Below are 17,864 nucleotides of genomic sequence, written 5' to 3'. Positions count from 1 at the left end.
CAGAGACAAGCTAGGCCAGAGGTGGGCAACAGGCGGCCCGGATGTGGCCCGCAAGACGCTTAGGTCTGGCCCGCCGCACTGACATGTATTATTATGACAAGCGGCCCGACTATAGCCACTTGTCAATTAACTGGCACTTGGGTTTTTGTAGTACATCTGCTGCCGCCGCCGTCGATGCCCGACTGTGCGCCTGCCGTGCACAGCATTACTGGGAGCGTGGGACGGGACGCGGTGACGCGGCAGCCCTCTCCCCGCCATTGGTTAGTGCGGCCGCCGCATGACCTCATCCCCGCCCACACTCCCAGTAATGCTGTTCGGGGCGGGCGCAGTTCGGTTTCGGCGGCCGTCCCGTGTGACTCCCCCTGCAGCATGTCGGAGATCCAGACCCCCGCATCACCGCTCCACTCTCTGAAAACTAGGGCCTGCCTGCCACATGCCTCGGCCTCAGTTGCCGGGAAGTTTCGGATGTCAGCGCGGTTCTAGCCACCCTCCTGCTGCGTTATGCCTGCAGCCTGTCACCCCCCCAGAGAGGCAGTGAGTATTACTGTGTGCGGAGGCCTGTTTTTTTAATTCTGCCCCAGCTCTGTATACCTATACCAGTAATTCTGTATTGGGAAGCCCTGGCTCTAGTCTAGTCTGCTGAATCTCCAGACACCCTCTTGCAGTGCTTTAATCCTCCTGCCCCTGTCGACCCCCTCAGTGCGTCAGTTTGCTAGGGAACCCTGCCCCTCCTCAATATAATAAGTACTGGGTGTGGCATTGCAGAGCAGGTTAACCCCATACAAACAAGCTTTTACCCCTGGCAGAGCATGTAACCCCAATGGCAATGAGCATATTAACCCCTGGTATCAAGTATGAATCCCATAGCAACAAGCATGTAGGTAAGCAAAACGTATGTGACATATGTAATTATGGCATGCGGTATGTAATAGGCATTATAGTGTGTGGTGGCATAATGTGTAATGAGCATTACAATGTTTGGTGTAGTGGACATTACGGCATGTGGTATATGTAATGGGCATTATGGCGTGTGTAAATTTATGGTGCGTGCCTTCGGCGCGCACGGTCCCTATTTTTAGTTTGTCTGGCTCCTACATTTTCATCCTGGCTCCTAGAATTTAAAGAAATTTGACGAGCCCTGGCGTAATGTGTAAGGGGCAAGTATAAAGGGGTCTACTATTGTGTTGCATGTTTATAAGTGGTATATCCTGTGGTACACTACATTCAAGGAGACCCCCCATTTATGTGATCACACCCTCTTTTGCATGGCCACACCCACTTTTCCGGAGCTCGGCCCTCAAATATTTACTGCTTACGTTCCGCTTACGCTGCCCAAGGAACAGACCTAGAGTTGACACAGACAAACAAAACTCCTATTCTACTATAAAAGATGGCACAGGAATATCCCGCAGCTCTGCCACAATGACATGGCTAAGGATGTACGCGCCAACAACAGAAAGAAAACAAAAGATACACTTTACATTTTTCTGCTTTATTGTCATAGCACAAAAATAGTGTCTGTATTGTATACATCTCAGTACAACAATCAGTGCAACGATGCTGCCATCCCAGCGAGGAGGCGAGGGAGGGGAAGGCACTAGGGAATCAGCATTGTATCTCACAGAAACTTCACAGACATATACCGGAACATAAAAACCATACGGATGGTGGGGTTCCAACAGAGGAGGCATTAACCCGCTAGGCAGTGCAACAGACATCCCCCTCCCCCCCCATGGATAATCCACTGACCACGGAAAGCTGGTCACAGAGGAGTCTACTGTAAGAGGCAGTGACCTGGAGAGGCCACCAAGAAGAGTGTTGGGTTCTTATTATCCAATCTGTAAGAGCATACCTTCTGAAAGGGTTACGGCTATCCGCTACATGAGGTTCTGTTGTATATGGTTGCAATAAATACCTACACACTGCCGCTGGCAGTATACAAAAAGGTCACTGTATTATCAAGTCACCGTGTCAATAGAAGAGAAGTTCCCTTTAGGGTAACTTGACTTAGGCAGCGGAGCAAGATTAAGGTCACAATAGTTCCGTGTCTGCCAGTGGATAAATATACTTTGGTCCCAACGCTCGTCTACATCCCCAAACCCTGTACCGGACGCAGGAATAACGGGGGTACACCTGTCCAGGTGGAACGCTGCTTACAACAGATATGATAAAGCCACAATGCGGTCAGGCCTTTCCGTAGATGGCTCCGAGGTAGACTGGTATTTAACTACGAGACTCACTCCAGGGCGGAGGTCCTGCATTTCCCCAACTCCCGATAGAACTGGAGAGGGAGCGTGCAACAAAAGCAGCACATACAGTCAACGATGCCAGTTCATGTGCACACTACAGATCCAACATTCTGCTTATTAATTACCCAGCAGCTCGACTCTAACAGCCCTTGTGGAACGAGATAGTGACCCGTGTAATTAGATGTCCTATTTTTCCCCATCAACAAATAATATGTATCCTATTATACAGGAAAGTTTTGGGAGGAACCTGTTTATAAGCACAACAATTAGGCTCAATTATCACTCCAAGTCATGAGCCTGATACAGCTGCATCTCTTGTTGTGACTGTAATAAGGGTTACGTCTCTATGAACTCAGTACAAAGGTCATCACTAACAGAGTGCCCCCAGGGTACACACTTGTCAATATATCGGCCATTGAAACAAACAGCTGCACCACCGGCTTGTGCGTACAGCCGATATATGACGAATGCGGATATATCATGCAGACATATCAGTACATCTGCCGGTGTGAACGGGCCGGATGATTGGTAAGTGTATATGTAAAAATCAATTGTGCATAATCGATAAATCAGGGAGCAGGTTGGATGGACGGTCGATCCGTCAGCTAAGTGTGCGCCCAGCGCGTTGTTGCGCACCAAGGGGAATCTTAGCTGGTGTCGGGCCAGGAGTTTATTGGGCTCTTTCGTAGGTGCAAGTAGTGACAACTACTATATTGAAAACTAATAAGTAGAATATCTTTGTGGGTTTGTATTTCATTTATCTATTTTATTTACATGGCTGCAGCAGATCTCCAATACTACTGGAAATACTCGGTCATTATAACTATGCTCTATCATAGTTACATCACAATAGACTAATGAATCAGCAATTAAGAAATCTGGACAACGCCAGAAAAACAAAGCCAACATGTCTACCCACTGCTCGCAGACGCTTCATCACAGAGGTGGTGGCAATAAAATGCTCCTGCCCTCAGCAACCAATCAGACGCTGGCTTACTGTTTTCAAACCTGTAGGAGACAAATCTCATCCTATGGTTGCTATTCGTTACCAATACACCTGTTTTAGTAACTGTGTGTGTACAAGGCATGTAGACGGGTTGTCATATCACCCCTATAAATCACTGTTACATCAAATCTACAGATAGAACAAACTCTAAAGTTGGGACAAAGGGGTAAGGGCAATGGACGCTCCCAAAATCTTCCTCTCTGCTAAAAGCCCTCTCCGTAAATTTCCGCAGACACCAGTGACACCTGTGTCTCTCTCTTTCTCCCAGTGTCCCTTGAAGGCTCACCTTGACAAGAAAATAATTAATAAATTACATTTGCAACAATCTGCATTTGACAAAATGTTTTTTTACAACTTCTGTGATCACTAAAAAAAAAATACATTATTCCTACACAATAGAAAGTAATTATCTACATAAACATAAAAGACAACAATAACGTAGCTCTGACAGGCTAACATTAGCGACTAGAAGATGAGGAAAAAGGATGCCAATACCTCATGCCACAGAAAACATGTGGCATGTTCGCTTGGGGAGTGATGGAAGTGGAGACAGAAAATCTACCAACCAATCAGCTTCTGTCATTTTTCAAACAAAGCCTATGACAAGGAAGTTAGAAGCTGATTGGCTAGTACCTCATCTCTCTGCAAGCTGGAGCAGATTTATCAAGAGGTTATCTAGTTATCGCTCGTTACGAATGATAAATGGTGCCCCAGCCAATCAGGAGTTTAAAATATGACAGTTAGGAGCTGATTGGTTAGAGCACCAATTATCATTCGTAACAAGCGATAACAAGAATATCCCCTTTTGATAGATCAGACACTTCGTATTGGCTTTGGGGTGATAAAAACCTTCTTCACTACCGAATAATTACCACATTCGTAAATGGCTGCTCATTTTCCAATTAATGAACAACTGAGGTGTCTTCTGGGTAGTTTCTGCAGCAGCCCAGCACTGGAATTACTGGATTGGAGCTACCATGGGACAGGCGAGATGGGTCTGTGATAGCTGATGCTAGTGGAGCGGTATACGGTCGTTAGTTCGACACACCAAAAGGTCGACTTGGCTTACGTTGACACCAGAAATATGTCGACAAGCATTTTTTTGCACCGACATGCAGTATTTCATACCCTACCATCCACTAGGACACAGAGAGAGGACATAATAGTGTGCCAATCGTAGCAGTGCACCGATATGGTGCCCATATCGACATTCAGGACAAAAATTCAAATAAAAACCTATATCGACCTTTTGACTGTCAACCTAGCCATTGCCGAGCTTAGGCATGTTGACGTATTTCAGGTGTCGACCTTCAGTGGTGGACCCAATGCATGTCGACATTTGGTTGGTCGACCCAATGACCCATACCCATCACACATGGCCAAACCTTTGTAGTACACATATGGAAGGATTATAATGGGATGTATTGTGAAGGGTTTCGGTGGGTACAGGTTAAGGCCAACGTGAAAATAATAATAATAAAAAAATTTTTTTATAAAAATTAATGAATCGACGTGGCAAATTATATTTTAAAAAGGCTTCAATTTGTCGTGATCTGCGATTAGGTTTCTCGGACTTTCCAGATTCCTCTGTAGAAATGTTGTGACCCACAAAACACGTCCTTTCGTTTCTATGGGACGGCCCCTTGGGATCTAGACTACACTATCATTACATACACACAAACTTCTTGCCCCGCTTTACTCCGGAAAGCTAGGGCGACTTCTAGAACCCTACGGAGACCAGAGCTTAATACTGGTATTCAATAATGCTGAAATGGCCATTGCCAGCAATGGATTCCATGTAAGAAAATCAACAGTCTTCATTCATAGATATTCCTCCTGAAATAAAAAAAATAAAAAATCTGGTCTCGCTGTAGAAACCCTGGCGAGCGAACGATTGTACTGGCCTCTACTTATGTGCCGCAGCCGGGGCTCTATGCAAACGACGGAGAGGAGGAGGGGGGGGCGGAGTCCTGAGTAAGCATTATCATTGTGCTCTACAGTCCATATACATACCTCTGTAAGGACAGGCACAATGTAAATCCCTATCCTTTTGCATATAAAAGTGGTTTCATTACATTCACAGCGTCTCTGGAGAGGAGACATAGCAGCCCATCAAATGTAAAATAAAATAATCATTTTGCAATAGAACAGCAGTGACATACATGAGGTGAAATAACTGCAGCCCGCAATTCTGGCTCTCCGAATGTGGCACGGTGCCACTGGAAGTCCATGTTACCAGAATAAGGGGCGGGGCTAACCATCACATGGTTTCAAAATAAAGGGTGGGGTTTCCTTGCATTACATTAACTCCTATGTTCAGGGCACAGCCCCAAAACACACAGACATGTGATTTCAGGATACGTGGAATAGCAAGGCAGCGATAAATACATTTCCATGTGAATGTAAATTGTAAAAATGTGCCATAAAGGCCTTTAGTGTCATTGTTGCCTGCACATAGTGTAGGCAGCCATTTTGTTGAAGCACAGTCTCTCATGTTCCAATGTTAAGGCTAACTCCCAGTGAATGCATAGGCTGCAGGCTGATTCAGTCTGTGTAGGCCACGGTACACCTGCGGTATGGATACTTATGATGGTTTTGCAGCAGGACAGGCCTTACCATCACACCGCATCTCTCTAGAACGAGTCCCTGAGTGTCCCGACGCATCTCAAGCGGTACTGTGGAAATAAGAGGCCGACAGCCTTTTATCTCCATCTGAACGAGAACTCCATTATTATTCCACTGCGTGGCCGGGTACTCTATAAGCTGTCCATGCCTTTAGTGTGATGAGAAGGGCAGAAATCGCAATGTATTCCTCCGGTGAGGTCTTTCACCACTCCCTCCCGCACCAGCGTCTGAAGAAGTTTCCGTTCCGTGGTGACGTCGTGCATCGGCTGTCTGTTCATTGCGTTCATGCACAGGTTATCAAAGTAGTGCAGGGGTATGTCCGGCTGAGTCAAGTCATACCCAAAGCCGGCCACGCTCACTTCATCGCATAAATGTGTCGCCAAGACCACCGCTATGACGCCAATCGTGGGGATGTTCTACATCAGGGGGGGGAAAAAAACAATATTTTAATTACATTTTTCAATATCCCTTTATAGAAAAAAGAAATAGTCAGAACCATCCCCCGTATTCAGCTACCAAACCAGAAAACACAAGGCAATAATATTTTCTGAAGCAGTCAGCCATTTTGTTCCTCAGGAACCACTAGAACCTGTCCGCAATTGGCATTCATCAATAAAACTTCAAGTCTCCGGCAAAACACACACCTATAAATACCTTAAAATAAACAGCTTTCATGTGGATTATATTTTCAAACTTGTATAATTAGTTTATAGAGACTTAGTCTCCCCTGACTTACAGCCTTCCATACACGCATCACCAGAATGTGACCTGGGCAAGGCTTGGAGAACAGACGTTCCCAGACATCCTCAGTGACCGTACCTTGTCCCAGCCCCACCACTTCTGGTGGGGAGGAAGAAACTGCAGGATGTCCATCGCGGTCTCTTTAACTATGAGTGGATTCAGGATCCGGAACTGATGGGATTTCAGAGGTAGTTTATCAGTCACGCTCTTCCAGAAGAACAACTTGTTCCATGTAGACTACAAGGTAATGCAAAATAGATAACATAAAAAAAAGGACAAAAAAAAAAAGACAAAAGGATACAAAATGCAAAAGAAAAAAACTAAAGAGCAGTAAGATACTTAGAAGGGAGCCATTTTGTAGGCTGAAGGACTATATAGGAGAAGCCAAAGAACCAATGATATCACTTTTGCACTGGCTAATGACCACACAGTCCGATGCATTAGTTGGAGCCTGGCGGGTTGATATCATCACCATGTTTACTGGTTCAGCCCACAATATGGCTACCTCCCCTTTGTTATGGGACATCCCTTTGTTATGGGACATACATAATGCTACCATTTCATTGAGCCAACAACCAGTTTTAGGAGACCATTGCTTGTATTTGACCAGGCCTGACTACTGTGAAACTACACATCCCAGCATGCCCTTCTACAGGTTTTAGCAATCATTGTGGCAAGGCATGATGGTACTTGTAGTTTCCCAACAGCTGGATAGCCGTAAGTTGGCCAGGCCTGTATTAAGCCATATCTTTTAAAGTGACCATTTATTTCCGCTAAAGAGGGCAGCGTTATGTACAGCAATATGCAGTAATATTACAGTAACCAACTCTCCATGAACATCCAAGATATGCCAAAATGAGCAAGACCTTTTGGACTTCAAGTAGGGCAGGTAATTATTCCCATGAAAGGGATAACTTGCTAGTAAGGCAGCCATGACAGTACGCAGATAGCGCCTTCCAGCCATGCTCACCTCATTCACAATGCAACTAGTGTCATTGGCCACTTCCCCTGTCCACTCAATTGAATGCAAATGGCAAAGTCAACGTTTGTGATTGGTCCACCTGCACAAAAGACCCTCCCCTTCTCTGACATTGTATATTTTTTTGAAGTAGTGAATGGAGTCAACGTTCTCCCTGTTGAGCAGTGAAGTTCTCTCTCTCTCTATCTCTATACACATACACATGCGATTCTTACCAGCTTCACACATGGTTACAGCGAAACAGTGTCTGATATACACTTTCCCAGTCCATAGGAAAACCAGCCAACAATGACTTACAGAGCAAGGTCTGAGAGGGGTCAGGAGTTGAACTGCAAAGAGCATCTGACAGTGATGGAAAGATCACATTTTCCTCTGGATTTCCATATCCACCGCGGTTCATTTACAAACATGGAAATTTGCAAGAAGCAGCTTCCTCCTTTCTGCGGAGGACAGCTGTCTGTACCGCATTGCTCAGGGCTGTTGCGTGAGGTCCCGGTGAGCACCGCACACATAGGGTTTTGTTTATGAAGTGCCTGGATCTCTTCATAAACAAACCACCTGAGGGAGGCATTTCCAGGGGGTGACTGCATCCTGGCACCTGAGGATGTGTGCGCTCCCAAAGCACAGTGTAAGTGGAGACAGGAAATTACATCTGCACCTACGATTTAATTAGAACACAAACGTGTGCAATACTAAAGAGAAAATCAGTAACTAGCAGAATTCTAGGGGAAAACCAGAACACAAACTATTACCAGTATGCAGATTCCTATAACAACCATCGGGCAGGGGTATATGCACCAGGTGTGGCAATGGGTACATCAGAAATAGTGATGATCTGTATAAATATCTATAATTAGGGGTGCCATAATACCCTTTTAATCCAGGGTACCTATGACTTACACAGGTTCTGTGGCTGCCTAGATTCAAGACTGCATCGCACCTGATTTTAATCAGCCACTGAACCTGTGTACATCATAAGCGTCCCGGATTAAAGGGATATCGTAGCACGGCTACCTTTAATTGCTCTGAATACATTTAGCCAATCAGGAGACAGCCTTATACTCACCAGGGTCTCATTCTTCATCATTGCCTGCAGCCACAGGAAATCCACTTGTTTGAATAGAACGGCAACAAACAGGCTGTCACTCGTGTACTCCTGGCTGGAGTCTGGGGCCCCTTCCGGATAAGTCATTCGAATGGTGGTCTTATTGCCAACATCCCGCTGGTACCCGTGCACCGGTGCGTTGTTCAACCTACCGGTCACACATAAAGTCTTATATCAGCGGTCATAGTTATGTACATGTATGTATAAATCCAGTGAAGCAGATAACTTTGTGCCTCAACCAATGTAACTATTGAGCATTCGCTTTTTGTTACGTTATGGATAAAGCGGTTTAAAGTTGTTGTTTTTTACATTACTGGTGCAAGAATTGCAGAGCAAACCCGCATGCACGATTTGTAGGGCAAGCATCATGCGGAAGAGATATTTTAAGGCCTTAATGGAAGACGAGATAGGCTCCGCATGACACTTGCGCACTTTCCCTCCGTTCTGTTTGCAGAGATGTTGCACAGACTGATTTAGCTTTTCGAGGAGGGGGAAAAAAAAATCAATGATTTTGCCGCCATATGCTACCCAGCAAAATGGATGTTGATGTAAAAACATACATTCGCAAAGCGGCGGGGTGGTGTGCATTCGCATGCTCAGTGGGCGGCGTTATAGAATCAGACCCTAGATGCGATGCAATCTATTCCAAAACGCACAAAGTTTATCGCTCCATGTATGGGCGGCATTAGCGCTTACGAATTTACTGCTGCAAAACAACAAACAATATTCTAAAAAAGGAAGCACAAAAGAGAATTGTGTATTTTAGGTCATGCGCAGAAACCGGACACAAATCTGTTGGCTAGTAACCCGCCCCGGTACAAAACAAATGTGCCGCACACATACCTGATTGTAACATCAAACTGGTCGATCACGTTTCCTAGCTTCAGGCCGTGGAGTATTCCCCCGCTCCCTAGCACAATGCAGCGTTTGCACTCCTTGGATCTCGGTTCATCGGGAAGGTCATCTTCAGGCATAATGTCCAAAATGTCATTAAGTTCTTGAAGGTAATGGTCAAATCCAAATGGAGGACCATACTGGTACGAGGATTCGTTGAGTTCTTTGGTCTTCTTTACAAAGCTGGACAGGCCGGTGTTGTACTTATTCCGGAACAATCGGTCCATTTCGGTCCTGGCAAATGCTGGCCTGCACGGAGCTTCAACAACATTCTTGGCAAACCCGTGGGCTCTCTGATAGAACAAACACAACTTTATTAGGACACAAACACTGAGTATTTAAACCCGCTCCAAGTCCCAATAACAGCATCACTGGGGAGGGGAGGGGGGGTGCATTTATGTTCATATCAGGATCTCCCCATGGAGAGACGCGTGGTGCTTACCAGAAGATACAAGCCTGATATAATTCTAGATTTTTCTATTAACCCTTTGTGCATGCTTCCGCAAACATACGGTTTGGTAATTACGTTCATTTTTTTTTTTATATTCAAGTGTTAGCGCTGTGACCGTTTCCCCATTTATTTTTTAGTACGTAAAGCATTGCGGCTCATACATCAAAACACTGTTCATATATCGCCATCACATATATATATATATATATATATATATATATATATATATATATATATATATATATATATATAGAGATATGGAAAAATGGGCACTCACCAAGGTCTTAAATCAGCAGAGATAATTTATTCATGTCAAGCAAGTACATCCGACGTGACGTGACGTTTCGATCAAAGGATCGTCATCAGGAAAATAACAGCATACATAACAAGTATGATACAAGTATCATATCCAACCTGTAGGCAACCTGGTATCCATCCATGGATGGATACCAGGTTGCCTACAGGTTGGATATGATACTTGTTATGTATGCTGTTATTTTCCTGATGACGATCCTTTGATCGAAACGTCACGTCACGTCGGATGTACTTGCTTGACATGAATAAATTATCTCTGCTGATTTAAGACCTTGGTGAGTGCCCATTTTTCCATATCTCTATATCCCTATGATGTTCATTCATCTGTTGGAGCACCCCCTATGATAACAATCAATCTCGAGTGCGGACTCTCCTACATATATATATATATATATATATATATATATATATATATATATCTAGTGTCCATTTGTGTGTCACCGAAACACTGCCATCTGTTGGCAGCAAGTGAAATTAAATCTTTCACACATGCACAAACACAGAGGCAGTCACAAGGTAGCCTAGCTTTCAAAGCATTTGCGAACGAGCAGGGGAACAATCCGGGCATTCTATCTGCACTGAATAAGTAATGTATGTAGGGCAGAGGCATACGTGACCAGGGCAAACCCTTCCCCTCACTATTGTTTAGCTAGTCTATCACACAGGTTCTCAAAGTCGGTCCTCAGGACCCCACCCCATGCATGTTTTTGCAGATCTACTCACAGAATCACAAGTGAAATAATTAACTCCTTCTGTGGAGCTTTTAAAATGTGTCAGTCAGTAATGAGTGCACCTGTCGGGTGACCCGGAAAACGTGAACTGTGTGGGGTCCTGAGGACCGAGTTTGAGAATCACTGGTGTCCCACATGAAATGAGTCGCTGACAATGGACGGTTGGTGTGGCTGCAGCGATAGAGTACGAGGACACATCTGTATATTGGATTGTATTACACCTAGCTGTAATGTTACAGACAGACACTGGGTTATATACTGGAGTACGAGTTTGGGATTAAAGTCCTTGTACCCTTGAACCAATATTTATTGCTGAGAACAGTCACCCTAGAAATGTCAGAGTCCACCTTGTGGCAGAGCCAGACCGGCTGTAACTATACACCGCCGCGTTACGCGAGCTTGATCAAGACAGATCTCTTTACACACACGCAGCTCTGCTGCACAAGCAGCGTGGTCAGGCAAATAATGTGTGTAGAGAAGGCCCTGCACAGTACCCAGTGACTCAGATATTGTTTGATCTCTCTCTCTCGGACTCCCAGTCACTCTGCTCTCTCTCTCTCTGGGACTCCCAGTCACACTCGCTCTCTCTCTCGCTCTGGGACTCCCAGTCACACTCGCTCTCTCTCTCTGGGACTCCCAGTCATTTAGCACTCTCTCTGTCTATGACCCCCATTCACTCAGCCATCTCTTTCTCTCTGTCTGTGACCCCAGTCACTCAGCCATCTTGCATGGTCTCTCCATCTGCGACTCCCAGCCAGTCACTCAGCAATCACCCTGTCTCTCTCTCCTTCTCTGACCCCAGTCACTCTGCAATCTCGCACTGCCTCACGCTTGCAGGTACCCACTGCTCCTGCATCTCCCTTCCTTCCTTCCATGCAGTACACCATATTGTTTATCCTCAGGTGCACTATAGTATAGTATATAGTCTATGTCAGGAGAAGAGAAGACTTTCCCCTACTACCGACACCTGTGCTCCCAAAGATGAACTTTATTTGTTTTCATAAAATGAGTCCACCTCTGAATTCACAACCTCGCACCCAAATTCCTTTCCTGTGACACATGCGACACCTTCCGTAACTAAAAGTGTCATTTTCCAGGGAGAGCGAGTTTCACTGAACCAGACGCTTCTGTATATAGCAGCCTGCAGAGATGCGCTACATTGTCACCTGACAGCTCATTTCATCATCCCCCGAACGTATCCGCACAGCCGACTAACATCTCTCACATACAAGCAGCGGCTGTACATTATCTATAGCCTTAGTGCTCTGTCCCTTGTGTCCCCACATGTCCAGCTTCAGAAGAGGCTCTGTGGTACCAGGATCAGATGCAGCAGAGGCCTGGACGCAGTACTCCAGGTCATTTGTGTCATGGCGATGAAGGATTACCAGCCAAGCATCTATTTTGTGTGTAGTCAATGAATCCATAATGTCGTCTAGCTGTATTTATATAATAGTGCTGTGTTGCTTTCTTCTCTGGAGGTGTGTCTGTCTAACGCCAGCAACAACACCGTCAACAAGCCCAGGGGACAGTGCATTGTATTATTAATGGCACATTAATAATACAATGTGTCACATATTTCCATGACCTGAATTAAAGTTGTACACGATGGCTTGACAACCTAGATCATTTTGTGATCCAAAAGGAGTTTTGGGATTACGAGATTCGTTTTGGGAATAACAAAATTCGGCTTTTAAAAAAAACCTTTATCTCCCACGGTCATCTGTGCTGCAACGCATCAGAATTAGGTGTTTTAGGAATGTTTTCACCTCCGATCCCACAGTAATCCCCCTCCACCAAACAGGACATGTTTTCAGGTTGTCCCTCTGTGGAGCAGGTGGAATAATTACCAACCATAATAAATACCTTAACTTAGCTGTTCATAATTAAATAAATCCTGAAGACATGAACTGCAGGGGGTACTTGAGGTCCGCACCATGGTATACAGGTCGGGATGTAATAAGCCTTGAAAAGTGATAAAAATGACAGGTAGCAGCTGATTCGTTTGTGGTTTATCGCTCTCTATTTTATCACTTTTCAAGCTTAGTACATCTGGCCCTAAGTGTTACTAATGCACCAATTCGATATTTTGCGTAACCCGACTCTAGGTTGCAAGTGTACAGAAAGGTACGACTTAATTACACCCGGCGTCTGATAAAGACTGAAAAGGTAAGGGCGAGTTGAACCGCTGTGACATCTCTGGGCCCCGCCCCTAGGAAAAAAAAATCTACCAATCCAAACACTGCAGCCTTTCATTCATTGCGTGCTTGTGCAGATAAAGAATGACCTCTTGCCTGACATGGATACCTGCTGCGGGCGGGGGGGGGGGGGGGGGGGGGGGGTGAAAAACCCGGCCATTCTCCTGCCCACAATCCCACAGACTTTCCTTCACATTGCTATCACATAGCAGCTTTACTTCCTCTTGCCGTGTATATTGCACCCTGTTCCGGAAAACAGCTATTTTCCATCTGGTAAATGGATATAAAGTCCTTTTGTTAAGGGAGAGCTGTACTTATTACTGAAGAACACAGAACTGCTTTCAGCTGTTGTGTAGAGGTTGCGTCACTTAGGAAACGCACTACCAGTGCTGAATTTAGCCGGCAGCGGATGCCGATATGTTTGGCTCTTTCTTCCCCAACCGCAGGGCCTCTATTGTGCCTAGTCTGCAGGTCCCGGGAGACTGTGATCGCTAGGGTCTTAATTATAGATGGCATGACAACAAAGCCGTTATTGTTACACATTACGCAGTCTCCCAGGGTTCCCCCTCACTGCATCATGCTGAGCTCAGGGAGGAGTCTGGGGGTTAATGAACAGATAATCCGTTCATAAATTGCTCACTGCAGCTACAGGTAACTTGCTTGGGATGCGGTCATTTGGTCTACAGCATAATGGTCGACAGTCATTAGGTCGACACCATTAGGTCAACATGGGGAAAGGTCGCCAGGTCATTAGTTCGACAGTCAAAAGGTCGACATGGGGTTTTTCACTTTTTTTTTGAGCCGACGTGCCGACAGGCGGTATTTCATGCCCTACCATCTACTACGGCGTGGTGGGAGAATAAAATAGTGTGCCGACACATCGCGAGCGATGCGGTGCACTTTAAATGGTGTCCATGTCGACTGTGTTGACATGCAGGTCAAAAACCAGTGAAAAACCCCACGTCGACCTTTTGACTGTCGACCTAGACATTGTCGAACTAATGACCATTCGAGCTATAACCATGTCGACCTTTTCCCATGTCACCCTAGATCCATGTCGACCTAACAGTGTCGACCTAATGACTGTCCACCATCATGCTGTAGACCAAATGATCCCAACCCAACTTGCTTGGCTTTGGCCTCAATGTAGCAATCGTTTTGCACCAGCGTTGTGCCATGTTTGCCAATACAAATGGACACAGACACAATCCAATAATATAGTGAATGCAGAAATCACAGTTCTGGGCATTTGCAGCCATATGGTTCAGTCACCAGCCACGTGACCGCGTGTGCTGTAATTATACAGGAAAGGGATGGGAGGCTTGGCCTGGCGGGTGGCTCAAACGTATGTTCACCAATGTATTTAATGGAGATCTCTGTATTTACGATTATAACACTAAGTAGGCTAGTAAGAGATTAACGTTCTGTGTTGTGCAGGAATGGGGTCTGCTGGTTTAAACGTAAGAGTAACAGATAAAAAAAAAAAAAAGACAATAGAGGTCTTGTATACACCGGAAATTGCGGCATCCAGGCTCCCGGCGACCAGCGGAGCGAGAGGTGAGGGGAAGCTGCATGAGGGCCCCAGTGGTAGCCCCCACTGCTCAGTGCTGGCAGGATCATGTGCTCCAGCTCTCATCCCCAGGAGAGAGACTCCAGTCTCGGCCCAGGGCCCAACTCCATCTCCCAGGCCTCACTGACCCTGCCCAGGCCCCACTGACTCTCTCCCCCCCTCCAACTCCAGCCCCAGTCCTGACTGACTCTGCCCAGGCTTCGGTGACACTCTCTCTCTCTTCCCCCAACCCCCCATCGCCGCCACCACCATCCATGCCGCCCACGGCTCTCCCTACAGGAAGATCCAAGATGGCGCCGCAATGGCTGCCTAGGAACTGTGCAGTCAGCAATATGTATCCCGTGTCTCCTGTGTGATAACTGTACTGTCTCTGTTACAACTGTGCTGTCTTTGCTCATACTGTTACCTCATACAGTTACCCACCTGGCTGCTGCAACGACCAGTGGCGCCGCTGATGGCTGCCTAGGCGCTGTGCAGCTCGGCGGGTATGTGTTCCCATGTGTTAACTGTACTGTCCCTGCTTATATTGCTACCTACCTGGCTGCTGCAACGACCAGTGGCGCCGCTGATGGCTGCCTAGGCGCTGTGCAGCTTGGTATTTATGTGTTCCCTGTGTGATAACTGTACTGTCTGCTTATATTATTACCCACCTGGCTGCTGCAACGACCAATGGCGCCGCTGATGGCTGCCTAGGCGCTGTGCAGCTCGGCAGGTATGTGTTCCCTGTGTGATAACTGTACTGTCCCTGCTTATATTGCTACCTACCTGGCTGCTGCAACGACCAGTGGCGCCGCCGATGGCTGCCTAGGCGCTGTACAGCTCGGCGGGTGCATGACCCTTATGTGATAAATGTACTGTCCTGCTTATATTGCTACTTACCTGGCTGCTGCAACGACCAGTGGCGCCGCTGATGGCTGCCTAGGCGCTGTACAGCTTGGCAGGCATGTGATCCCCGCAAGTGATGTCTTAATGCTCTCAATGTAATGCGTTTAATGTCTCAATGGAATGTGTAAAATGTCTCAATGGTATGCATGTAATGTGTCGTCCCCCCCCCCCCCCCCCTCATTTCATCCCTGCTTGATGCTGCACTGTAATCCACAAAAAATTCCTAGTGTGCGCAAGCACACATGGCCAATAAAGTTGATTCTATTCTATTCTATTCTATGTGTACAAAAGACCATATTCAGGTGTGCAAATAAACCAAGCAACTTTGTATCTTGGACAGACAAATCTAAGGGGGGGGGGGGGAGAGATATAAAATGATATTGTTTCCGTGCAGGGTAAATACTGGCTGCTTTTGCATGTAGCCCACAAATGTTAGATGGCTCTATTTTTACACTTCAGTTTGCACACATTCCACACGCCAATCTACCTCTCTACAGATAAATACCACTCCTATAAATCTCATCTTACTGGTTGGGGTTACCAGGAGTACTGTTCAACAGCCAAGTACACGTATACAAGGAAGCGGAAGCGGTACATCTGTCAGAATGAACTTAGGTCTACAGTCATTAGGTCGACCCCACTAGGTCGACTGGCAGGAAGGTCGACCTGACTTAAGGTCGACATGGGCCAAGGTCGACATGACTTAAGGTCGAATTTGCATAAAGGTCGACATGAGGAAGGTCGACTGGTCATAAGGTCGACATGGGGTTTTCACGGTTTTTTTATCCGAATGTCGACACAGTCGACATGGACACAGTTGGCAATGAGAATCGGACGCTCGCTATGCTTCGGGCACGGTGCCTCGCTGCGCTCGGCACACTATTTTATTCTCCCACCACGCCCTAGTGGATGGTAGGGCATGAAATACCGCCTGTCGGCACGTCGGCTCAAAAAAACAGTGAAAAACCCATGTCGACCTTATGACCAGTCGACCTTCCTCATGTCGACCTTTATGCAAATTCGACCTTAAGTCATGTCGACCTTGGCCCATGTCGACCTTAAGTCAGGTCGACCTTCCTGCCAGTCGACCTAGTGGGGACGACCTAATGACTGTAGACCTAAGTTCATTCTAATAGATGACCGCATCCCAAGGAAGCTTATCACTTCAATTCAGTGAAATGTGCAGTCACAGAAATATGGTAGTGTGTACTGGAATGATTTATGGAATTAAATAGCTCTGATATTCAAGTAAATGTTAAAACAAAGGATTGTGCTCCCTCCATTTATTTATGCCGATCTGCAGCTCAAGAACTCTATGCCTGCGTGTTAGGGCTTCTGTAATCTCTTCTTACTCCACTCCCCTAACAGTCCCCCCACCCCCACCCCCTCATAACACAACACGACAAGCTACCTGACAGAGGACCCTCTACACACCACCATGTAAAAACAGCTAAATGTGTATTCAAAGTCAGCAGCCCAGTACATAAAGCACTGGGATACTATCACTGAGCAGCACTGACATGTTAGGATAAGCCTGGCAGCTGTTTCAGTGGCCCCATCCACATTCTTCAAGGATAGATAGAGAATATAGAATGCTTTTAACCCCTTCAGTGGCAATCCCGAGAATTTTCCGGGCTGTGCCTCAGTGCCCAGTCTGGCAAGCCCAGAAAATTCTCGGGATTGCAACTGTTTGGAGCCGGGCAGCGCTGCTGAGTTCACTCACTGATCTCAGGCAGCTTTACGCTGCCCGGCTCCCTCCCCTCTGCCGCCTCCTCCCTTCTGGGTTTCTTATTGAAGTCCCCGGCGCCAGCTTATGACAAGCCGGCTGCCAGGGACAGCGACGCGGCGCTGGTCCGGGCAGCCGCTGATTGACAGTGCAGCGGCGTTGCCCGGACCCAGGGAGGCAGTGGTGTTTTTTTTTTAAGGGGGAGGGGTTAAAGCCAGTCTGCTACCTTGTGATTGCCTGTGTTTATGCATGTGTGAGAGAGAAAGATGTAGTTTCACTCTCTACCAACAGATGGCAGTGTTTCGGAGACACACAAACAGACACTAGAGATATATTATGAAAATACATAAAACTAAAAAAAACCAACAACACAGAATCAACAAAAAAGGGGA

At 46.3% G+C, this 17,864-nt stretch overlaps 1 protein-coding gene across 3 annotated transcripts in view; it reads right to left on the bottom strand.

The window, feature by feature from the left end:
* Positions 1-1,476: 1,476 nt before the first annotated feature.
* ST3GAL5 (ST3 beta-galactoside alpha-2,3-sialyltransferase 5) overlaps positions 1,477-17,864 on the bottom strand; it is a 68,728-nt gene continuing 52,340 nt past the window's right edge. For all 3 annotated transcript variants that reach the window (XM_083146953.1, XM_083147032.1, XM_083147117.1), the window contains 4 exons: positions 9,549-9,892; positions 8,667-8,853; positions 6,700-6,858; positions 1,477-6,296 (listed from right to left, as the gene is read on the bottom strand). In XM_083146953.1, coding sequence (XP_083003079.1) covers positions 6,012-6,296; positions 6,700-6,858; positions 8,667-8,853; positions 9,549-9,892 — 975 coding nt within the window. In that variant the 3' untranslated portion in view covers positions 1,477-6,011. The remainder of the gene's footprint in view (positions 6,297-6,699; positions 6,859-8,666; positions 8,854-9,548; positions 9,893-17,864) is intronic.

The sequence above is a fragment of the Crinia signifera genome, chromosome 1 (genome assembly GCF_055691185.1).
Source record: "Crinia signifera chromosome 1, ASM5569118v1, whole genome shotgun sequence".
Classification (NCBI taxonomy): domain Eukaryota; kingdom Metazoa; phylum Chordata; class Amphibia; order Anura; family Myobatrachidae; genus Crinia; species Crinia signifera.
The sequence above is the reverse complement of the archived record's forward strand: the minus strand, read 5'-3'. Positions and strand labels throughout refer to the sequence as shown.